We start from the raw sequence: 26,088 nt of genomic DNA on the forward strand, positions 1-26,088 counted from the left end.
GCGGAAACTGAACAAATATCAGAAGAGTCATTGAATGCTGGTTTTTTCCCCCGTATTATTTAGCTTTACCTTTTCCCAAAACTTTGCATTGATTTTTCCATCACACCCACTAAAGCAGCCAAAATGGGGGCCAAAAAGTGAAACAACTACACTGAAGTAGGACACCCTTGTCCTCAAAGAGTTAATGGCTAGAGTCCTAAAACTGAGTCACCAACCTGTCCTCAAAATCCCTCTGCTGCTCTTTGAATCAGTGTGGATCCAGAAAAAAAAATCATCTGGTTTTGTTCCCAGTATTTAGTAAATCACCAAACCACTCCAACAAAATAAACATTGATTCAGTTCAAATAATCATTTGAAGATATGGATTCATAACCTCCTTAAATCTTCAACTACCTCATGGCTGAATCTTATCTACCTGCAGAGTAAACACACTGTACCGACTGTGGGTGAGATTGTAAAACCACGGAGAGAGGTGAGTCATGGAGTGACTTATCCTGCTCCTCACCCCTCTCTTTTACACTCACGCCTTTAGCCTCACCTATTATATTACTATTACAGTTGAGAGGCAGCGCCATAAAGGCAGATGGGTGTCCAAATAACCCTTGAACAATCTGTTCAATCTCACAAATCACTTTCTCTTCGTCTGCTCTCTGTTTCAGCTTGTTCCAGGAGGAGCTGACTCACAGCACATGAACACTACATTAATCTGGTGAATTTGACACTTACACAAGTGACCTCATAACTACTGCTGTTACATAAATACAATAAAAGATCTGAATGCCAAGATTTAGGGATGCAATTGTCGTGTGTGGGCATAAAAATATCCGTTTCATGAATCATCTTGGAATACTGTCTGTGAACAAAATACAGCTACAAAAAGAAGTGAAGCAAAACCTCAACATGTTATGGATGATTATAGAAAGTGTAAAAAATATGTTTGTGTGGAATTTATCTTATTGTGAATGAAATTATACATTTATGATTATAAATGATGCAATGGAGTGTATCAATTCATCGACTGCAATGACTTTAAGTAACTCTTTTTTGGGGGATGTAGAAGAGCTCTTACAGATGAAGCCAACAAAAAAATCCCACCTTTCCCTACCACGGTCCATGCACATTCTTACATAAGACTGTGCAGTAGCCGAGATCCCCCAGATCTGTTTAAAAACGATGTTTCTCAGAGGATTGCTTGTAAAATGTTTTATTTACTTTATTGAAATTTGGATTTTCATTATTTTTGCTTAAGTGCTTTAATGCTAGAGATTTTGTTTCAGAGGAACCTTCTGAAAACCACACAAAGGATTTATCCTTATATTCTATTTTAAAAAGAAAAGTAATGATACGTCAACGTGCTAATCATTTGCGCAATTTAACAACCTATGTATCCATAAGCAATGCCCACCATTATTTCTACCAAGACAAAGTCTTCAATAAGTTTGTTCTCGCCACAGAAAAGAACCCCAAATCCCCAACATTATTCATCTATCATCACATAACCTGGGAAAAACACAAAAACTGAAACTAATGTATGATTGAAATAAAGAACTTACTTGAAAATATATGAATTTGTTCACGATTATTTGAAAGTAGACTGCTATTTTTTGGCATTTCTGGCATCCATTGATTCATCTTCGTCTGCTTATCAGGGCCCAGTTCACGGTGGCAGCAAACTAAGCAGGTTGTCCTGTCCCTCTCCCTTGCAACGTATTCCAGCTCTTTTCTATTATCCTTTAGTTTGGGAATCATAGTTTGCCATAAACTGCAATCAGGAAAAAGATGGCATTTCCCCCCCCCCATAACGAAACAAGAAAGGTTTCGTTTTAAATTTAATTTAGATTTTAGTTAGAAAGAGAAACAGAATATAATTTGATTAGAAAACAAGTTAACTGTAACGGCTCGGTTACCTTGCTTCAAGAAACTTTTTTCAACCACATTTCTTAAGATTGCTTTGAATCCTGTGTGTGTGTATAACACTGTTTGATAAGAAAGGCAGGTGAGGTTGAGGTGAGGCGAGGCGTTGAAAGGGGCGGGCGTTCTCACAGTTATCAGCGAGTTTGTTTTACTGGTTGTCAAGTAGGTCATCAGATTCAAACTCTCAGCACACACACCTACAAGAGTGAGCGGTTTTTATTTGTGTAACCTGAGCAGGGGCACTGCAGGTCATGTGTGATTTAAAGCTAACATTAGAGCACATAGGTTGAACCACACTGTCAAAAATTATACCATGGATGATTTTGCTCATAAGTGAAGTGGTAATATATGTTAGTACAGTATAGATGTGAATACGATTAGAAAAAGCCTAATCCACATAAGTAAAGACAAGAGGGCAACAGAAACAGCTTTTTTTATGTAACAACAGGAAAGTAACGGGAGTAAAAATATGTTCTTTTGATATCGACCAACACAGAAGAAAATCCCTGTTCCCCGTGTCCACACTCTCATTGGGGTCAGATGGAAAAGACGGAGGTTTTGGAGCAGAAGCAGAAGCGTGGGTTTCAGGAACAGTGTGCCAAACCTCAGCTGCTGCCGACAAGCTTGCGCTTAGCCTCAGAGGGGGAAGGAGTGGGAGGTGATGAGAGGGGAGAGAAAAGGGGGACAAGGAAGGGAGGAGGGTTGAAAGGAAATGAGGCACTGGGGAGTTTAGCCAAATCCAGCAGTGGTCATGGAGAAAAAGACGCGATGAACAAGTTTGTTGTCTGTAAACGTGACATAAGTTCAGTAAGGACTTTTAATGAACTTCCACAGCTGTACACTGGACTCTTTTAACTCAGAGATCCATTGAGAGGACTTGACTTGTGATGACTCGAGATGATTTGGTTATCTGAGGCTGGTAATACAAAATTTAAATGTTACCTACAAATCGGTGAAAGAAATATAATAATATGCAAACGTTCAAAATAATTCAGCGGACTCCTTTCTGTCAAACAGAGAGAGAGTACTGGAGCACATGAATCACTTGAGGCAAATTTATTTAGATGTCAAGGACATTTTGACGCACTGTCTTTATCAGTCAAAGACACTTAATCAGGGTTTCACTGAGGAAATATTTTGATGTTTTATAACTTTTTTTTTTAATGAATATTGTTTTTATGAACTTTACAAATAAAGATTGAATGATAGGAGCAACTGAGAGACGGAGAGCACGCAGCAGTCCGAAGATGCTAGTTTGTAGAGTTTCTTTGCTTGGTTAGTTGTGTGTGAGCTAACCATGATTGGTTGTTTGAGTTTGACAAGATTATTAAAAAATCCAAAGTGAATAGAATGTTGTAGTTTAACCAAAATTCTAATAACATAATGCTGTAGCTTTAAATGGTAGTTTTGGTTTCTTAAAGGGGAATAAGGTGAAAATTAAGACTCTATCCGGCCGATAGCTATCGCACAGACTGGCTCCATAGGCACGCGCTAGTAGTGGGGTTATATTACAGTAGCTTTACTTTTGTAAAACAGGAGAAGGTGGAGATGCATTGTCTATTGTTTTAAACAGTCAATTGGTCACATTAACAATAGTTTGTATTTGCCGTGTATTTGTAGTTATGTGGATCAATTACATTTTTATTGGGTGATGTGTTTCACCCTTCTGTAAATGTCTCTGACTTAACATAAGAACTTTCCTTTGTGCTTGTTAATCTATCGTGCACCTGCTCTGCTGTTGCTCAGTGGAAACTCTTGAACATGGTCACTCTGTTTTCTTACTGTGGTTCCATAAAAAACGTACTTTGTATCCTCAAACCGCCTTTCAGCTCCTTCCTAGAACTACAAAACGCTGCTCAATGAGCAGTGACCACCACACCGCTTTACCAAATACAAATCATAACACACATCGGTACAGCATGCAGTTCTGAGAATACGTGCTCGAAATAGATGTTTTGGGAAAAACAGGCGTTTTTCATCCAGCAGCAAAAAGTCAAAAATTGTGTGTGGCAGCACAGCCTCCACCTGATACCGGTCACAGCAGGCTGAGCAACCAGGTATTACTTCAAGCTCACAGGTCTCTCAGAATAGGACACAATGAGTGAGGGAACAAAGAGCCAAGAGAGCAGCAGAGAACAAAAAGCTGACACACTGAACTAGTAAAACACACTGACATACACAAAGGCAAGCAATGGCAACGACCACAGCACACCAAGAAAAACATATCCAGATGTTCTCCTCATTGGATCACCATCCCCCCTCCTGCACACTCACAGACACACACACAGACACACGGGCCACACATGGGCTACATATTACAGCAACTTGCTCTCCAACTTTTTTCTCCCCTTTCCTTCTAATGTGGACACACAAACTTGAACAGCTATACTTGTGAGGGCTCCTCTTGACGTAATGCATTCCCTGAAGCCCCAAACCGTAACCTTAACCATCACAAATAAATCCCAAACTCCATCCGCAAGTGGGCTGCTTCAGGTACCGGAGAGACCAGAAACATGAGCCAGGAAGTCAAGTTTGCGAAACAGATCCGTAAGACTAATCAGATGCCAAATCCATACACAGAGGGATTTCTTTAAATAAAGCTTTTAACTGTATGTATGAAAACAACAGCCTTTTGATCTGTAGCTCAAATCACACTGTCAGATGAGTAAACAGAAAAATGCAACTTATATATAGTAAAGTAGCCAATCTACCATATTTTATTGCCCCTGGTAATGCCTTGACAAATAATGCCAGATTGTTACATTTGTCTTGTGCTGGTTATTTTGTAGCCCTGTGGCATCAACAAAGTCACCATACTGGACCTGAACCTGAAGATATTTTAACTACATATTTTGCCCATTTAAATTGCCAAATGATATATATATATATATATATATATATATACAAAAAAGAGATCACCACAGACTCTCACGTCATGTTTGTTTTGTTCAAAGAGGAGACGACAACTTTCTTCTTTAAACATCACCAAAACCAAGCTTTGTACTCAAGGAAAAACTTTCTTTTTGAAAGTTTGGTTTGATGTGAGGGCCAAACCAGGAGTCCTCTCCCAAGTGTAAAACTCAACGTGGTCCCCAAAAAGTAGGTAGTACAAGAACACACACACACACACACACCTACACACACACACACACCTACACACACACACACACACACACACACACACACACACACACACACACACACACACACACACACACACACACACACACACACACACACACACACACACACACACACACACAGAGTTAAGACTTGCAGTTATTGAACCCAATCTTTAGCTCCTCCTCTCCTCCACTCGAGCTCCTGGCAGGCTGTCTGGTTGAGGCCCATAGTAAAGGGAGCCGTTTTCTCTGGCATGAGTGCCCAAGTGTGTGTGTGCGTCAGAGTGTGTGTGTCCTCGGGCCCCAGACAGGAAGGAAGAGAGTGGGCCCGGCAGCACAGCTCCAGAATTCCGGTTTTGTTTTTCTTCTTTTTCCATCAGAGCAGAGCCTGAGCCTGGTCTTAAAGAAACAGTCATTAATATTTTCCCCTCTTAATGATGCCTCACTGTTCTCCGAGAGCCACTGAGACTTTCACAAAAAGTCTCAGTATGACTCACTGCTTTACCATGTAAACATATTACCAGTTTGATAAATATAAAATAGTGAAATGAATGGTTCTGCCTGTTTCTGATGAATCTGTTTCTTGGTAAATCACAGTGTGGTGTCTAAAAGTTGCCCCAGGCTCATTTTCATTGACGCTTCTAAAAATAAAAAGTCCTGATGCAGCATCAGCGATCAGGTTACGTAAATTACTCCGGGGCTGAAACATAAGGATTTTAAACCCAGACGTATTGAGCTGCCACCATCGTGCGTTTGTAATGATTCACTCAAATGGGTCGAGAAAGGGTTAAAACACGTATGGCCCAGAGAGCAGGATGACACAGTTCACAGCTTATGATCTTAATGTCTCTGCTGAGGACAATAAAGACAGAAAAGTTGTGATTTTTCCGGTAACTACCGGGACGCTGTGGACCAATCACAGCAAGGCTCTCTTTACGGTAATGATTTGGCAACAATTATGAAAACAAACGTTAAGTTGAGACATAAAGACTTAACTGATGTCAAGACAGCAATATAACAGAAAGAAATTTATTAACAATAAGTTACTTACAGTGTTTACAGCTTTTAGACAGAAATATATAAAAATATGTATCTTTAAACTGCAGTAATTACAACCAGCAAATGGCGTTTTTAATGTAGTAAAATGAAGTTTAAAAGCAACTTTTTGTACAAGACAGCTGTTACAACATATCTTTCACAGTGGACAATCCAACGAGAAGACATAAACCAAAAGTGTTTCTGCTTTTTCAAAACGTTCCCTCTCCACCTGTGGGCCTTATTAAAGCTGTCATTAATCATTTCAATCTTCAATGTATCTGCTTTTTAATCCACTGTGATATTTCCCATAGCTCATAGGGACATGTTCATATTAAAATTCACGTCTATCAGTCTAAAAGACCCTTCATGTTGCTTTCAAAGACGCAACCATTTTGCTATTATTTGGCATTTAAGTGTTCGACCTGTGGCTGACCTTTTTGCCTTCAGAACAGAATGAAACGACTGAACTTATATTACATTTTTATTTCAAATTTTATGCAATTAACTATTTTGTTAATTGTCCAAGAGTTCAGCTGTAGCATAAAGTGTACATCTTAAAAAAAAAAAAAACATATACATTATATTACACATTTCAAGGCCAGAGAGGGTCCTAAAAATGTAAGGCAATGTTGTCTTTAGTAAACCTCTCCCACATTTATACTCGCGTCTCTGAGATGATGCTTGAAAAAAATGAACGGTCAGTTTTTGGTGCAGACAGACATTCAGTGTATCTGATCTGTAAATCCCTTCTATTAAAAGCAGTGGAAGTGGAGTTGTCGATGTCGTCAGCTTCATTGTTAGGTTTAAAGTCTTTTGTAGGTATTTTTTGATAATAAAGGGAAAATGAACATTGAATAGCAGCAGACTGTTTCACCTTGACTTACGTCATGTAGGACTGTAAATGGACTGGTTCAGCTCTGCAGTATCGGCACTTCAAAGAACGATGTGAGAAAAGACACATTTATGAATAACCTATTTATAGGATGATAGCAAAGAAGCCAAAGGATAATTTAACAAGCCACCACTTAAAAAAAAAAAAAATATATATATTGTACTAGATTGAGTTCAACGGTCACGCTATCTGTGCGTTTTGTAGTAAAACAGCATTTTATCGATACCGTTTTGAACGAGCCTGCTGCACAAATGGAGTCGAAACATCCACATGTGCAGTACATAGGCAAGTACCAAAGTCTTTCACATGTGGCTGCACACACCCACACACACACAAACACTAAGTGACTAGCAGCAGGTCCTTCGTCAGCAGAAACGGGAGTGCGCTCTCAGCACTGTTGTAGAGGAACAACTTCTCTAATATTCAGCTCTTTCACTTCTGATATCTCTTTGTAAAACAACGCGACACTGCATGCACAGGGAGGCTCAGGCTGCATTTAAAGTCCAGTCAGGAAAATGCTTCAGGCCAACCCTTGTGAATGTGTTAGCGTGTCACATCGCACATTTTCAAGTGGAATCTCACAACATGGAGAGTGTTCTGCTACTGCTAATGGTGGAGACGTGACCCTATTTCCCCCGCACCACTCAGCTCGACCTCTCGGCGGCACCGCCATCTTTAGGACTCCTCTCGTCTCTGGAGATGTAGGCCGATCTCCATCTGGTTCTCCAAACACTCTTTTAGCTTGTCCTCCGTCAGCGTCAGCCGCTGCTCCAAGATCGAAACCGTCTGGATGGAGGCAGAGAGAGAAAACCGGAGAGAGAGAGAGAGAGAGAGAGAGGGAGGGGGGGGGGGGGGGGGGGGGAGTAAAACAAGGACAGAAAAGTGGAAGGAAGGAGACGGATAAGACAGAAAGAGCATGTCAGAGAGGACTGTACAGCATCAGCCTGACAGTAATGACTGTATAACGGTCGTGTTGGTGTGTGTGTGTGTGTGTGTGTGTGAAAGAGACAGTTTGTGTCGTTGAGACAGATGTTGTGCGTGCAAGACAATCCAGCTGATTATCGTAGCGGGATCTGCAGCCCGGGCACAGTTTCTGTGTCTGGCACGCACTTTCTCTTGTTCTCCCTCTCACACAGTTGCATAAACACTTTTACACACATGGAGAAGACAAGAAAGTTGCTCTCTGAAAAAAAGAAAGAAAAAAAGATGGCCATGTGTGGGTTGTGAGATCACACAGAGCGACATACTTTTCCTCCCAGCATCCTCCAACAGTGACAGCGTTTGTTGTGCTTGTACACTGATCACTGTGTGTCATTTACGCTGGTTTTTATTAAACATAGTCGAGGTGTAACGTCTGGAGGCGTCATCCTTTATATGAGCAGACTACTGAGGATACGGATGGATTTTCTGTCTCTTATTATATCAAAGAGTAAAAAAAAAAAGGAACTTCTCTTGACAATCAATGACAAAGTGTAAGCATAAGAATATTCATAACTGGGCAAGAAACGTTTATAACAGCAAGACTGATCATTCTTAAGTTCTGGTTGATACCTCTTAAGCTTGTATCATAAATCATCAAGGTGACTGGTAAAGTATGCGAATGAAAAATAAGTACATCTGGATGGTAAATGGTTTGTTTTACTGAATGATGACAAGAAATGAATCTTCTTCAGGAAACACTGTGGAGAGGCATGACAATTTGCTTTCTACGTCTTTGAACTGCTTTTTGTCATCAGGTTTCAAATCCACTGTTATACAGTACCACAACAGGTCTGTTGATCTGAGGGGTAAGGGTACAGATAGTCGAGGTCCAATCATTTGGATCAACATTCCCACTTCCCTTTGTCCTCACTTTTCTATTTGGGGTTAAAAAAAAAAGATCTTAAACAAGTTCTCCTTAAAAAAAAACCCAACAACGATTCAGTGAATATAATCTATGGATGATTTGTAAATGAATCGTCCTCTTACCACTTTTAAACCTTCTGTGAACGTATCTGCTCGTCATTTGAGTCAAAAGTTTGGAGATCTTTTCATGGAAATCTTAGGTGGGTTAGTTTCACAATCCCTCAGCATTTTGTGTGTACACAGTCATCTCTGTTTTTTATTTTAATGTTGTCTGTTTGCACAATTAAGGAACTAAAGAAACTCAAGTGGTGACAGTTGCCTCTTGATATCTGATAGGACGCTTTAATGAGCTAATGTTGCCGAGTGATAAACTCCCATCACTGCTATCAAACCATTTCGGGCAGAAGTACTTGGATTGACTCAGATTGGCCTCAGCACAGGAACTTTCTGACAGTAAACATTTCTTCCGTCAAGAGAAACGCTCGAGATATGGACCTGCGACTCGAAGCTATGTCAACATGTCTTGACCTGGAACTCTTTGGCTCTCTCTGTGCCAGTGAGTGTAATTCTGAAATTGCTCGAAAGCAGAGTGGAGATGAGTCATTTATCAAAACAACACCAGCTGTTTGAGAGATAGACTTGGAAAAACAAACTAATTACGGCTTCTCTTAAAATAGCTCAGCTTTAACTCATTTGCCGGTTTCATTTGTGGTAAATAAAAAAAATAAAAATAAAAAATAAACATGGAGTTCTGCTCGTTCATTGAAAATAAACTGAGAAATTCACAACTATTATGCACCACAAAAAAAGACTCTAAATGACTGAGCCTTTATAATAACTATTTATCTATTTATCTCTTTAAAAAGAGATGTTTACGAAGTGCTCTGACACTCGTGGTGGTACACGTTCTCTGTGTCTCGACACACTCAGGACAATAAGAGTCAACGTTATTGTTAAAAGAAGTTTGAACCCCCTGACGCGTCTTTGGATTTCTAAAGAATTCTGACAATGTGTGATTATCCGACTGAATAGAAGATATCTCCTTTACAGTGTCTTCACAAAAATTAATTTTTAAATTAATTAAAATTAATGAGATTGTATAACACTTTTCTCGTCTTCTGACAACTCAAAGCGCTTGTACAGCACACTGGATGTCACACCTCCACATTCACACACTGATGGCAGAGGTTTCTACGTGACCTGTCTATCAGAAGTAACTCATTTAACACATTCGTACGTAGACGATGCAGCGGTGTCTCCCACACACACATCAGACATGTTGCTACAGGAGCTGGGATCGAACCCTCGACCTGGTTAGGAGACGACCAACTCCAGCAACAAGACTCCCAACTGAGCCACATGTCACTGTGGATACGAAACACACACACTGCATCATGAAAAGTCACGTACGCATGTGCTTCAGCTGAATGAGTCTAAGCAAATCCAACGATAAACATCAAGAAAATAAGGATGGTTTAAAAAGTAATCACGTTAACACATGTGGTGCGACCAAATTCATCAACACAAAAAGATCTTTTTCAGGTGTGTATCTTGTCATGTGATCATTTAAAGACAATTGCTTTGGCTCACCTTTGACTCAGTTTTATCGATCATCTCACTCTGACTTTCTCGATAGTGCTGTTTAACGTCTTGATGTTTTTTTGTTTTTTTTTGTCAACCTTCCCTCAGGTGGGATGGGAGCAAATCAGCAACTCTGATGTTACCACCTTTATGCTTTTAGTGCCAAAAAAAAAAAAAAATCAATTTTAAAATGTTTGATGTTGAGGCCCTTAACTTATTTTCGTGTTTCATAGAAAATAAAAATCCTGATGTCCTGTCCAGGTGAGCCACTCTCCCACTACCACCTGTAAACTGTGAGAACATCTTATTAATAATTCCTTAAATATGTCCACAAGGAAACATGAAAAGTGTTTTTATTGAATTTAATTTTCATATTCTAGAACAAATCGACATCCAGCTAATTAAAAAGAAAACCTTTGTGAGTTTTCCTACACTGTCTTTTTTATAACGCTCCCACATGATTGATACAGCGTCACCTCACACAGTATTGCTCTCCTCCGGGTTATCAAAAGTTTGTACACTCCTTTAACAAGTGGAGAGAACCCCACAGGCTGTCTGAGCTGCTGCAGGAAGGATTTGCTGCTTGAATGCGATCGTTGGTGCACAAGTATAAAAAAAAAAAATAAAATAAAAAATAATCTGAAACAAACAATCTGCCTTCCCAGCTGTGTTTGGTAATTGGCTGTGTGTGACCCCAAATTGCCACACAATCAAACACACACACACACTCAACCAGGCACGAATAATAAAACACGTAATGATGACGGAATTCACCAAGATTGTTAAAACCGCTTTGATAATCTCACACTCACACACCAATTCAACAATGTGTGGGAGTGGGCGAGTGGTGTTTTCTTTTGTCATCAAACTTAATAACATCTTTTGCTTTTTTTGTTTTTTTGGTTTTTTTTTGTTCATGCATCACAGAAGAGAAAAAAAAAAGTGGGCTTGTATTTCCTCTTTCTCTCCCTCTCTCCGTCTGTCTCTGTTTCCAGATCAATACTAGTCTGTTTATCTTACCAACCTGATACGGCGCCCCGGTCCTCAGCCCGGCCGCCTTTTGGTGTGTGTGATCCTGCACGTGTCCCCAGGCAGCAGCAACATTAGACGGGCATATAGTTTTCATCTGGAGTAGAAACCAAATCTTTACGCTCCTAAAAATAGTTTGCTTTTCTTCTTTTCTCCAGAACTTGTTATACTCTCCATCGCCCCGAGCAGGAACTGGCCTCTGTTACAAAGTCTCACAGCTCTGGTATGACCCGCGCTACAATAGTCTTAAAATCAAAGTGAGAAGAAGGTGGCAGTGTCACTTCTTTTCTGTAAACCCGTTTGTGTCTTATTAAATATGTTTCACTGCTAAACTGAGCTATGGATGGTAAAAAGATCAGAAAAAACTGCTGGTAATTCTGAAATAGTGAAAAAAAAACTTCAAAAATCAAATGATAAACATCAGGAGAAATAAAAAATATCCACAGACTGATGTAGAATTACCAGTAAGTTAACTGATATTAATACACTTAAGGCATAAGATTGTTAATATCCATAGCCAGAGATTTAAATCCACTGTATTGACAAAAGGCCAGTTGTCAGCTGGCCTTGACCTCGTGTGAGCGTGCTTATATTTGACTGTTGATACTTTGACAGTTGAAATCTCCTGAATCACTCCCGGTATTTGCCGCCATCTTCACTCAGACTTTCTCCTGACAGCCTCCCAGTAATTTTTCTGCAGCAACTCCGAGTGAGTTAATGTGAAAAACACTGAAGGATATTCTCCTGAAATCAGCCCGAGCCAAAAGGAGGAGGAGTGACGGTATTTTATAATATGACTTCTCCACAGAGTGCATACTGTACATGTGACCACTAAGATCTCTGTGTATGGAATTCAACGTCTCGATTAGGTTTACCCGTTCGTCACTATGTTGTTCTCTGCTCTTTTTTTTTTTTCTTCTTTTTTTTTGGCCTTTATGATAGAGGAAGGAAGGTGGATAGAGTCGGAAATCAGGGAGAGAGCGGGGAGAGACATGCGGGAAAGGAGCCAAAGGCCGGATGCGAACCCAGGCCGGACGCGAACCCGAGCCGCCCGCACGAGGAGCATAGCCTCGCTACATGGGACGCGCGCGCTGCCGCTGCGCCACCAGCGCCCCTTGTTCTCCACTCTTTTGTTGAAAGTGTGATTCAGTTGGACTACATGAAGCATTAAATTGAAGGCAGTTTTTTTTTTTTTTAATTATAGCGCTGTGTAGTGAACTTTGTTAGCTACTTCCACTACTGAACCTCAGGAGACCCCCATCCCCCCCCTCCAGTCTCCTGCTGTGATGAGCCGATGTGAACAGACAGGTGGGGAGAATATCCGGAGCAGGTCTCCTGAGTGCACTCCTGTTTCAGGAGTGCACTAAACTGAACTATCACAGAATCAGACACAAAGAGTTGGCCGATGGCACGGTAACATCAGCTGGACACAAAAAGCTTTCTGGTCAGAATTCATGATTATAATTCTGTACACTCTGTTTACTTATCCCTGTGACTTTTTTTTTCCACTAAGGGTGAAATTGAACTGATAAGACGGTCACAGATGAAAGTGAGCAAGTAAAACTTTATTTATATAGCACTTTGAAAAGTCCAAAGATTCTGCAGATCATGCCATTGAAAAAAAAGTGGTTCAACTCTCCTGCATCACTTTTATCCAATCATACAAATCAGATACGGCTTTTAATACTGTTATATGTCAAACACTGCGGTAAAAAAAATCCGCCAAAGTCCTTAACAGAGTACGAGTCAGCAAAAAGATAAGTGGCTTCTAAAAGTTTAAAGCCTACCCTTGAATAATAATTGTAATCTTTTAAGTGAAAAACTATTGTAAAAAAAGAGCAGAGGGACATCGTTCTTTCACTTCCTCCCTGAATCTTCACTCAATCTCTAACAGGAATCAGAAGTCACTGAACCTGTCTGTGTCCTTTCATATCTACTCTGACAAACAAAACCAAAAAAGGGAAAAAACGCTCGATTGTGGCAAACGCCTTGGTATTTCTGGGGAATTTCAGAAGAACAAAAAGAAAAAGAAACAAGTGTTTATCATATACTTTGAGCTGAATCACAGTTCACCACTGTCCAATGATTGTTGACAAAGAGAGGCACTACTGTACGAGAAGTCAATATTACTGATCATAATGTGAAAGAAGAGGGTAAGTGTGAGCACAGCAGGCACATGGTGTAAGAGTCATGAATTATATGAGAGAGAGAGAGAGACAGAGAGAGAGAGAGAGAGAGAGAGAGAGAGAGACAGAGAGAGAGACAGAGAGAGAGAGAGAGAGAGACTGAGAGAGAGTTGAGGATGGGGAAGGCGGACAAGTGAAAAGCAGCTAACACAGCAAACTGTGGCTTTTGGAAGCTTCAGTCTTGTGTTGAATTATTCATCATCTTCCCTCTCAGTCTCCTTCACTATTAAAGTTACAAAGCGCTGGAAGAGTGAAAAACAATACTGAGGAAAAGACGAATGAAGGAGCAGCAATAGAGTGCAGGAATAAATGTCGCTTTGTCGGGTTTATCTCCAGTGTATGGACAGAGGTGAATTTTATTATCATGTCGGTTGAAGTGCAACGAAATCAAAGTTAAGCAGTAGAAAGTGTTAGCTTCTTTTGGCTCACACTACATGGACATTTATAAATCAATACGAGTGCATTTTGGATGCAAAAACTACAATAAAGTCAAGCACACGTCTCAGAAACACAACGAGGCTGCACTGTAAGTAACATGACTCAGCGGTACGTCTTAAGGTGAATTTAAGTTTGTTTGTTTTTTTGTCAATGCGCTGTGAAGAAAAGCGCTGCGCATTCGTCCTGTCTCCATGACAACAGTCTGTAGACAATGGCTGCTGTATGACCGACACTGCTCCGTTAGTTTTTACTGTTTTTTATTTGACAACTGTGATTCTGGTGCTCAGAAGAAAAAAAAAAAAAAGAAAAAAAAAAAAAAAAAACCCTCGGTGGACACGAAGCTTTATTCAGTTCGTACTTCTTATAAAACACTTCACTGTAAAATCTTATTTCTGAACATGAGAACTCCTGAAGGTCGAACATTTTGAATAAATATCCAACATGTCCCCCATGTATGAAAGAGGGATTGTTGTCTGCCTTTTCTGGGGCACTTCTTCTTTTAGGGGCACATTCCTGCCTCCTGTAGATTTGAAGACTAAAATGAAGCCAACCCGACATGTTCCCACAGCGGACACTTCTCTCTGAGCGGAAAGCTAACATGCTCTTACATTGTTTTACTGCTGTAGTCCAGCGTGAAAGCCATGAACGCATCAAATCTGATCACCATTATCATCTTACTCCTCACTTTTTGAATGAAAAAGACACCTTGTAGGGACACAAACTAAAATCTGATCTGAAGTCATTTGCTACAGTTAGAGAGCTTTACAGCTGATCATTCAATCACTTCTTAGCTGACATGACATACACTAAATGTTTCAAGCTAACATCCATGTCAGGAAGTAACACCTTTCATATTGTTATAAGTAACATTAACAAATCCTTATAATATCTCCCAACTGATTCTTGGCAAACCTTAACATACTCTAGGAAGTGACTTGGTTAAATACCGACTACCTTAGCTGTAGTTTGGCATGAGCCAATGAGAGTTGAGTATGTGGGTCTTTATCCTTGTAATCTGTAGTTTTCCATTCTGTGCTGAAGGTAAGAGGGACATGGCCGCCTTGTGAGCATTGTTAAAGAAATGTGGGTCACACATAGAAATGAGACAAACAGAGCGTTAGATAAATGCTCTTGAGGACCAGAGCTCCATTTTCCACCGGGTACATATCATACATATAAACTCTATTATGTCACTGCCTTTTCATTCTCTCCTCGTTGACTTCACCTTTCTTTCTTCGTTTTATTAGTTCATTAAAAAACTCGTAAACGCAAGTGTGAAACTCTTTGATAAAACCACAAATAGTGTAAAAACGGAGTCTATGAAAAACACAAGATACAAGAAGCAAGCGACAACATCCGACAACACTTTGATGACAGGAAGTCACAGTGGCACAGAAGAATAATCTTCCCTCAATGACCTTCAAGAGAAGGTCAGGCAAGTTTTTAGACATTTTTTGTCATAAATAAAGAAAACTATTCCTGGACCACCATGACTTCCTGAAGAGATGCTGAACCTTGTTTGAAAAAAAAAAAAAAAAAAGACGAGTTAAAACTTAACAGTACCAGAGAAGAAGGATTAAAGCCAATACACATTCATCTGGTGTTCGGGCTCAGGTACACACAGTGGAAGTTGGCACCACCCCTTCAAGGAGGGGTTTGCTAGCTGCCAGGCGGTCCTGGGCCAGAATTAAAACGCTCCCACATGCTACGGTGCAGCTTGAAACGAGAAGCAACGAGAGAATGAAGAAAAGAAGAATGATAGAAACCAGGAAGAAACCCTTCGAAAGAAAGGTCACGTGTTTGTGCCTCTCTCACTCATAGTAAGTGTAAATGCTTAATGGCAGAGTGCTGCCAGTGCTCATATATGAATGATGGATTCTCCTCAGCGCACACACACACACACACACACACACACACACACACACACACACACACACACACACACACACACACACACACACACACACACACACCTTCTTGTGTGTACTGCTCCTCCACCTCACCTCTCTCTTCATCTCCCCTGGGTGCTCTTGCTCCTCTCAACGTTGTCTTTTCTAGCCTTAAACCACATTCCACAGTTCAATTGTCACACTTAATGAATTCTTTCCTACACCAAGGCAAAAGCACTTTCTTTCTTTTCTACTATTATGGATGTATTTGTGTCTTTCATTACTCTTGGCAGCACCAGAATCTCAGCTTGGATCATCAACCTTACCATAGCAGCATTTCAGAGAGTGTTATCACATCTAAAAGAAGAAATAGTACATTATGTCTAATATATAATGTTTTGGTAAAATTACAAGAACAGAAAATGCACACTCTCTGAATTGAAAACTACAGAAAAATGTTCACTGAGCTGAGCCTAATGGCTTTATAGAATCTAATTCCACAGCTGCATGTGTCACAATAAAAGCCTTCTATGAAGAGAAGGGACACACTTCTTCTTCATCTCCGTGAAGAGTGTGGTTACAGATCTCAACGCTGAGGGGGAAAAGCTGCAAAGCAGATACACAACGAGGTGTGAGACACACCAACACTGACCTTTATTTAATAATATCAGGGATGTGTCTGTCTAAATGATTACCATCATCACTCCCACTAGTCAGTTCAATGAATTACTAATAATTGTATATGGTGGCCCTCAATGCTGGCGGCATAGTATGACCAAGTCAGAGACGCATAGTCGCCCTGGTAATCAGACCGTCTCTCCTGTCCGGAGTTAAACAAGAAGAGTTCATGGATAACGTTTGTAGGAGCAGCACTGTTTGGTTGTTTTTTTTTAATCGAGAAAATGTAAATAAAGTTGAATGTAGACTGTATCAGGTTCAACTGGCGTACTGACCGAAGCAAAGCATAACCACATTCAGCACGAGCATGTGGACGTCAAGCTGCGAGGAGGGCCGGAGGTCTCAGTGCTAGCACTGCTAACATTAGCCACATAAGGCAAACTGATCTGACAGTGTTTATCCACAAACATTGTCTTAGCTGTGTAAAAAAAAAAAAAGAAAAACGCTTAATATTTCATTGTTTTGAGTTTTTAATCTTAAGACTGGTCGGCTAGTTTGAATCTAAATTGCTTTTCAACTTTGAAATTAGTCACATAGAAACATCGGTTATTAAAGCAAATGCAGATTAAATATTTGTTTTCCTTTCAGGATCGAGCTCAAACAGCTTCATGTGTTTTGCTGTTTTCACTGCTGCTTGTTTCACAGGTCTCTACTGATCACATCTAAAAAGCTAAAAGAACATGGACACTTATTGATAAGAAGCAGATGTGAGAGTCTCAATGGATTTCTGTTTGGTTCAAGGAGCTATTTTTGGTCAACATCAGTGAGCTGGAATCAAACTATGTCTGGCCTTCATCAGCCACGGGAGGAGTCACTCAAAGAGTAGAAACCAACCAGTAAAGCAAGCGTGCTGTGTGTTGAGTGTATTTGTCAATAGAATGTCAATAAAAATGATGTGGTAAAAAACTTAAGTACCTCATAGTGACATCATGACATGTTAAAGTTAGGTTTTGGGTTTCTTTGGTCTCCCAAAACAACAACAATTAGCAGCACAGGTGAGTATTTGGACTTATTTTTAGAAGGAATCCAAACAGCATCCATCCCCACTGAAACTTTTTAATGTTTGTACCCGACCAAATGTCAAATCCGTTTGTTTTTTGTTTTTTTTGCTGATTAAAAAAAAAGTACTTGCAAGTCCGTAGACATCTAAGAAAACAGTCTCCCACTTCGACATGTTCTCACTGTCAGACCAATCACAGTCGGGTACGGAGTAAGAATACAGTAAGGGCTTGAACTAGTGTGCCATCGGCTCAATTGTTTTCATTCCTTATGCTAAAGATAGTGACTGAGACATTTATTCACCCGAAAATCTTTGTGATTATAATCTGATAAAACATATGCACTTCCTGGCAGATTATTAAATAGATGCAGTACATATTCAAATATTTTTGCAATGACATGGTCAGCAGTAAGCTATAGAACTCGTGACTTGGTGTATATACTTGCATCATGCTGATCCAAGGGTCAGTTTACCCATATTACAAGTTCAGAGAACTCATGTAGGTAGGATCATTTTTAGTGTTTTAAAATAAAATTTCTGTTGCATAAAGCATTATAGTTATATGTCAAAAGTGTTTTGGCTACATAGCTTTTGTGAGCAGGTTGTTTTCTGTCGAGAATGGTTGCCAATGAAATACTGAAATGGTGCTATGAATGCTAGAAATGAGAGACAGATGGGCACAGTCATATTTCGAGTAAATGTAGCATTCTGCTGTAAAAGCAAATGGCCCCAAAGAGGTTGTTCTCTGAATAATTTTGCTGGAATCCTCTTTAGCGAGCAGGTAGAAAGCAAAGGAAGTGTTTGTGCTGAACAGTGTGAGTGGGAGGCTCAGTGAGAGCACAATGCATGCTGCTTGTCATGAAAGATTAACACATACTCTGCTTACCTGGGTGAGAATATCCAGTTGACCTATGATGTGTTCCAGGGTGCTGGCTAGACCAGCGGGGACTCCCCCGTCGGAGGCCTGACACTGTGCTTTGACTCGCTGTGTGTCCTGAGGTAAGGCCTCGCTCTGTGTCTGCTGGGTGGAGGAGGAGGCGGAGCTCGGGTGTCTGTAGCTGTGTGAATGAGTCCCTCTGCTGTAGCTGCTGCTGCTGCCGCCGCCATTGCCGCTCTGAGTGTGGGCGGCAGTGTGGGAGTCGTGTCCGTTTAAATGTTCAGACGGTTCAGAAGCCTAGAAACACAGAGAATGCAACATGAAGAATTGTACTGAGAAAAAAATAAAAAATAAAAAACAGGCCTACAAAAGCCCAAAAACTGACCTGCATCTAAACATTTTATGTTATCCATTTTGACTTATTTATCTCGAGACAACCATTAAACCCATTAAAACAACTTAATTTCAGCTATTTCCTCAGGGGGTCCTGACTATCTATCTCTGGATTATAAAGCTGATTTTCTCATTATAAAAGATGAATTCATCTTCATATCAGGAGTTAGTGAAGCTTGTTTTGATGTGGTAATATGATCATTTTTTGGCCACCTACAAATGAGTACGCCAGACCAAGACATGGCTTGCCAAGTTAAGCCTTTTTTTAGGGGTGTTCTGACCCGATATTGATATCGTTCCGATATCAGCCAGAAAACCAATATCTGATTTTATTGGGCTGCATCTAAAATCTCAGATGTAAGCGCTCCGAAAAGCAGACCATTTAACAGACTTTAAAAGTATAATTTGTTTTATTGGATTTATTTAGGTTATTCATGTAAGCCATTGGTTAATAATAAATGGTTCAGTTTTTCTCATACCTACTGTTGCTGATGTTGCTGTTGTTGTTGTTCTTTGTTTGAGTAACATCACTGGATCAAGCCTTTTCTAACACTCCACACTACAAAATAAGTAATAAAAGTATGCATGATTTGTGCCGATATATCGGATCAATATTTGTATACACAATAACGGCCAATACTTAAGGCTGCGATATCAATATCGTAAGTGAATAAGTTGTATCGGGTTTGTTTGGCGCTTTGGCATCTCGGTTACACGAGACAAATAAGCAGACGTCTCAATGCAATGGACGCTTAGGGCCTCCACAGAGACAGATCACATCACAGATCTTGTGAAATGGCTGAGGCTCTGTTCCTGTGTTATTTGTTTCATCCCTGAATTATAAGCGCTTTTACATTGGTTTCTACTAAGTAACTATTTAACCAGAAAAAATAAATTATTGATGTGGTCTTCTTCGTTAAGAAAGAACACAGGCTTGAATTACATCATTCATGAATCACAAACTGACTGTCTGCGGCAAAGTATAAGTATCTGGACCAGTGAGCGACATCAGTAATAATATAAGACCTCTTAAGCCTTACTCAGCTCATATGTCTCTCCCCATGTTTTTGATCTTTGGTATGAGATTCCTGTTTTTGCTCAGACCTCCATGAGGCTCTTTTTATGAGCCGAGTGTGTGGCCGATACCACAAATATTTGTGACTCAAATGTTTTTCTGACAACAATGATGTTCATCTTGCAGTTTACGCCTACGCTCCCTCCATAATTGCCACAAGTCAAACAGAGTTGTCAACTCTTCACACATCATTTCTTCAAGTTTCTGTCGGGTATTGGGCTTGGATTCTCCACGCTCAATCATCATGGGCCCACTTTACCAGAATCTTACGTCATTTTAAATCAACACTGACGAGTATCCGCATGATCTCACTGGTTTTGTCTGGGTTTTCAGTGTTACATGGAGGTAATTACGAGACTGCCTGTTCATGGTGGGACAGATAAACCCCTGCTATACCTTGTCGTCAATGTAAAGGTCACAATTCAGTTCAATTCAAAAACGTTATTTCTCTCCAGGGGGAATTAAAGAGCACACCGTGGAGTAATAAACGGGCACAGGAATGAATCCTAAAACCCGGAAGTAAGTTAGCATTTTAGCGATATGGGTTCTAAACTTTAAAAGTCAATGGGGATTTTGAATGGGTTTGTGGCTAGACGCCTGAAACAAGGTCTGTAGTTAACACAAGCTTAGTTTTGTTAGACGAGATAAACTACATTAGCTAAGAACCACTCTTGTGAATTTTAAAGTTTTTACACGTACCTAAATCGGCGGTTGCTAACAAGTAGCTAACTGAGACTACACCAGTTGTCAGAGACATTAAACGTCATCACACCAGGAACTAGTCCTCCTTACAGCCTCTAATCATGTTTGTCAGTGCTCTTGTAAATATTAGGTTAATTAACAAGTTATTAAGCTATGAGTTCACGCTAGCTTGTGAAAAACACTGAACCACTGACGTCTTAACGTCAAAATATACCGGCCGCAGTGTAGTTAGCTTGTAGCATAATGTTTGCCTTTTACTTCTCGGCTGCATTAACTCTTCAAACTTTATATAAATGGTGTTCATTGGTAAATATTATCCAGCTGAACAAAACAGCTACACATCAGAAAAGTGTGTTTGACAAAGAGCTTGTTTTCTTCAATGATCCAAAATCCAATGCAAAAATGTGTGTGTGTGTGTGTGTGTGTGTGTGTGTGTGTGTGTGTGTGTGTGTGTGTGTGTGTGTATATGTGTGTGTGTGTGTAGTGGTAGTTCCTGATTGTTTGCGTCTTGCACTTCCGCAACTCAATGTTAATCATAAACCCGGACACCTACATACAACATATATTACACTGTTGCATGGTTTATTGTAAAAATACACGAAGTGAAATGACAGTGCAGCTTTGTTTTGGGACTGGAGCAGAATCTTTCACGTAAAAGGGTATCTGATGTTGGGAAATATTAAGTTTTATGCTCCCTGTCAAATTGTGCCCAGTCTTTGTGAAGACTGAATGTTGATTTAGGTACTGACTCAACTAATTAAAACTATAGATACTGTATATACAGACTTAACTTTTTCATAAATAGAAAATGACATCATTAAATACTTCAGAAAATTGGCAACTGTCAACTTTTAAATAATCTACTTTAATCTGCATAACCAAATAAATACAGGTCATCTAAATGTTTTCCTTTAACATGAGCCTACTGGCCTGCTTTTGAATTCAGCTCAATCATTTCCATTATTTTATTACTACTAGTTAAAAAATGATGATGCCTTTCAGCCCTATTACAGACATTCACATGTCTTGCAGCTTAATCACTTCTCACTGACTTTGTTTGAATGATTTTTTTTCAGTACAGATGACAGTTACACAGAGTTCAAAAGGGCTATGGAGTTAAAAGGTGGAAACTGCTGACTCTCTTTCTTACAAACAGGCGCGCACACACACACACACACACACACACACATCAAGTTGCCAGTCAGTCTGTCTGTGTTGTGATTAATTCAATGAGACATAAACACATGTAGGTCAGTGACCACATCTCCCCCTAACCATGTCTATGTGACTCAATACTGCGTGCTCACATCTATAGGTTACTCCATATTTCTGTCCGTCTCAGTAGACCTCTGTCTTGGAACATAGAGTGAGTGAGTGTGTGTGTGTGTGTGTGTGTGTGTGTGTGTGTGTGTGTGTGTGTGTGTGTGTGTGTGTGTGTGTGTGTGTGTGTGTGTGTGTGTGTGTGTGTGTGTGTGAGCTCAATACAGTTCATCTATTTACACTCACCTGAACATGATTGAGAGCTCACTGTGAAAATGAGGTCAGATAAACCGAGCTGTCAGCGGTCACCTGGCTCCATGTATTTGAAACAGCTAATGTTCGACACAGTAAAGGGAAGTGGTTCACATGAAATGCTTCTAAGTAAGTTCGGTTCAATTGTCACTTCTGGCAAATCATAAACAGATAACAAAGTTTAGTGAGTCTAAGATAGATAAATACTTCATTGATCCCGAGGGAGATTCAAATCCAATCAAATCCAATGCTTTTTTGTCCCTTTTGGCACACCGTGGACAAATCAGACAAACCAGCCAAAAAACTTCCAGACTGATCAGTTAACAAGTCAAAAGTAATATCCACCACATGACATCAAACATTTCACTTTTTTACCGTTGAGAGCTGTTTTCATTTTGCGTTTCCTTATCTAACCAGAAAATCCTTACTTTATTCCAAAATAAAAGCAAGTACTCTCAGCTGAAGACAAACCAGAAATTAAAAATAAAAGGTCTGACCATTTTTAATTTTAAACATGAAATAATAGAATTTCAAACATGTGACTAAAAATGTGACTCTAAATGTGAAACTAATCGTTTGGCAGCCACACTTTTCAATATTAAAATACAAAGTAGAGTAAACTGTCATTCTCACACACTAAGACAATGAAAGACCCTCATAGCCACCATGAACTCATACATATTTTACTTTGGGGCAGGATTCCCCTAGTCCATTAATTTCCTGCTGTGATTTTCTGTTATGGTGGAACAGAGATAGGAGCAAAGAGAGAAAAGAGAGAGAGAGGGAGAGAGGAGACAATAGAGCAGTTCTGCTGAGCCTACACGCTCCACCAAGACTGGATTAACTCTTGTTGAATGTACGACTTATAGCTTTGTATTAAAACAGCTGCTTAGACACACAGCAAGCCCTGGTCCCTACATAAACACACACATGCTCATACAGAAAAGCAGAAGCAGTCATAGATGTGTGTGCGGACATGCAGAAAGCCTCGTGTTTCTTTTGACGGCCTGAATCGGTCGTTGAAAAAAAACAAAAAAACAACAACCTTAGATTTAAAATTGTAAAAGAGAAAAGAGGCCGCTGAAAATAAGACTAAGAGCTGTTTGTATTCTCTGAATTAGTCACAAAAGCAAACATTTCTAGCTGTCATCTGCAATCAAGCAGTAAAGGGGTTCTCGCCAGTGTACCAGTGCAGGCTTTATTTGCCTTATTACATACCGTCCTTTGCGATGTGACATGTGTACATAGCGATGTTGATGCTCAAACACGATATCGTCTGGAAACTCAACACATCTTGAAACGCCGTAACCTTACGTCGGGCGAAGGGGAAAACCCTGATATGCACCAGCACACACACACACACACACACATACATACAGTTCGCACAGTATAACCACCCACCTAATGAATCACCTGGAGTGGAAAAACCAACGATGGAAAATTTCCTGAGGCTCAAATTAAACTCTTAGTCTGACACAGCAAGCCATCAATTTTCCCTGCAACCTGCATGAAAAACCATTCATCTCGCATACTGTAGAGGAGGCGACCCACCTGAAAGTATCTAAAAATAGATGAAACCTTAAAAAGAAAGGGAACACATTTACGATTTAAGAGGTCATTTTTTAAATGACATTAGGAGGTTAAAAGGCTTAATACTGTTTCTGACAAAAGTACTTCTAAGCAGGTGTGAGAAACACAGTGTACCGAGTGGACACAGGCGATACGTCTGGTGTCATAAAGAGCTTGATCAATGTTAGCAATGAGTCTCCTTTTAGATACTTCTGTTTGCCGAGTAAACGTTCAAACACAGGTCATGACTGTATTGTAAAGCCAAAAGTGCTCGCACATCCGACACGGTTCATATGTCCTGGGTGCTGGACCAGAAAACATCAAAAATAGAAGAAAGTTCTAAGTCCAAATACCAGGAGAATAAACAAAATTTATTGGGGCCCTGATGAAGCGCGAGGGCCCGAAACGATACATGTGAGAGTCCATTACATTTTACTAATTGGAGTGACTAATGACTGTATTATTAAGAGTTAACAGATTTTCCAGAATGGAAAGAGCACAAGTCAAAGCATTTACTCAACATGTACCATGCATTCAGCTGGATTGTGGATAACATGTTACAGTGCACAATTTGTCCTGTCAAACACAGGTGTAACTAATAACACTAATCATGGCTTCATCTCATGTACTTGCAATGGTGCCAGAGCTGTGGTATTAAGCACAGACGAGCCTGTCTGAGAGAGAGAGAGTCATCATTACTGTTATTACCAACACCTGTGTTCAACCAGTCAAAATGTCACAAGATAATGTTAACGGAGAAACTGGGAAAAAAAAAAGAACACCAAACAGAAAAGAGTAATGTTTTATTATTGGTGAAAATGATCCTATCATTTATTTAGATTTTTACTCAAAAAAAGTAATACCACGACTCTGTGACACACTTTTTGTCTTCATTTGTATGAAAGACAAACATGGAGACGTTTTTTGGCCCATAAATAATCCTTTTGCCGACTTCAGATCAAACCACTTTAGAGCGGTAGCTTGTTTTACATTATTACAAAAGATCACAGCTGGTGAGCAGAGTACGTCAAAACATCTTTCAAGCAATATAGTTTGAAGCTTACCAGAGGTCTAATGTTTTCTCAAACACAGTGAAGAGCTGACGACAGACACTTTAATTGACCAGCAGATTGTCAGATTAGTATACGTACGTGTCAAACTGTACATGTTACATTTATTCAGTCAAAATAGGAATTTTTCAGAGATTTCTTAATTTATTAGGGGTGAGCATGATGTGAATTACTTTGACTACAACACACGGGTTGACTTGTTTATAATCGACAATGGAGTCCAGTTTGCACAATACTGACCCCGTAATGAACCCAGTATGTTCTGCAACTAGAGCAGCCATATTATTTGTTTAACAACATGCACAAATATAGTATTTAAGCATCCTTATGTTAGACAAAAACAGTTGTCACAGACCAGAACATTTAAAAATCGGATAGAAATCAAAAAGACAGGGACATGTTGCATCCGCCAGAGCAAATAAAACATGAGCTGGCAGATTTGTGTTGTTCCTGAGATCATGAAGCACAAACATCAAACTCCATTATAATCATCACTGGAGATATTCACTTTAGTGGCCCACCTCATTTTCCATAGGCAAAAAAACCCCAAAAACAAACATTATTTACAGGAGTACAATGTGTGTCGACACCAGCTCTCTGTGTGAGGATGATGTCTGTGTTGAAGTTAAATTCATGACAATGATACAGTCTTAACCTTTTCTTTACACTACTCTGAACACAGATGGTATAGTGGGTGATAATTATGCTGAACTACATATTTTATATAATGTGTGGGAAAAAAAATAAATAATTTTTTGCAGGATTTTGCATGCAGAGATAATCTATTATCCTTGCCTTCTATGGCTTGGCCAGAATGATGAATTTAAGCATCATATAAACACCCCTTTCTTTAATTAAGTAGGTGAGGCTGCAGGGTGTGTATGTCTGTCATCATATTACCATGAGATCCAGACAAATCTTTTCACCGACAGCTGAGACATCATTTCATTACAGTGGAGCAAACATTCAATGACACACTGCAATGATGCCTTTTGATGAATGAAGCCTGTGATATAACTCAGCTCTGAGTTATGCTCCTGGTCTCGGCTATAAAGGGAGGGTGTTTCTCACTACAGCCTTTTAGTAACGCCACTTAATCAGCTCATCACTTTCATTTTCCATCGCAGCCTCTCTTGCTCTATTTTTCTCCATCGTTTTTCTTTTTTTTCCTCTCCTGTGTCCCTCCATTAATTTCTTCCTATGTCTCCTGATCCCCATCTATATTAATCTCTCCCTCTCTCTCTCAGTCTTCAGTGTAACAAAGATGAACAGGTGTCT

General features: G+C 39.8%; 1 protein-coding gene across 1 annotated transcript in view; it reads right to left on the reverse strand.

Moving 5' to 3' along the window:
• Positions 1-6,051: 6,051 nt before the first annotated feature.
• Positions 6,052-26,088, reverse strand: part of poc1a (POC1 centriolar protein A) — a 38,043-nt gene continuing 18,006 nt past the window's right edge. Inside the window, exons 10-11 of the mRNA XM_079341539.1 lie at positions 18,499-18,786; positions 6,052-7,752 (exon numbers count right to left, since the gene is read on the reverse strand). Coding sequence (XP_079197665.1) covers positions 7,642-7,752; positions 18,499-18,786 — 399 coding nt within the window. The 3' untranslated portion in view covers positions 6,052-7,641. The remainder of the gene's footprint in view (positions 7,753-18,498; positions 18,787-26,088) is intronic.

This window comes from Symphodus melops, assembly GCF_947650265.1.
Source record: "Symphodus melops genome assembly, chromosome: 4".
Lineage (NCBI taxonomy): Eukaryota > Metazoa > Chordata > Actinopteri > Labriformes > Labridae > Symphodus > Symphodus melops.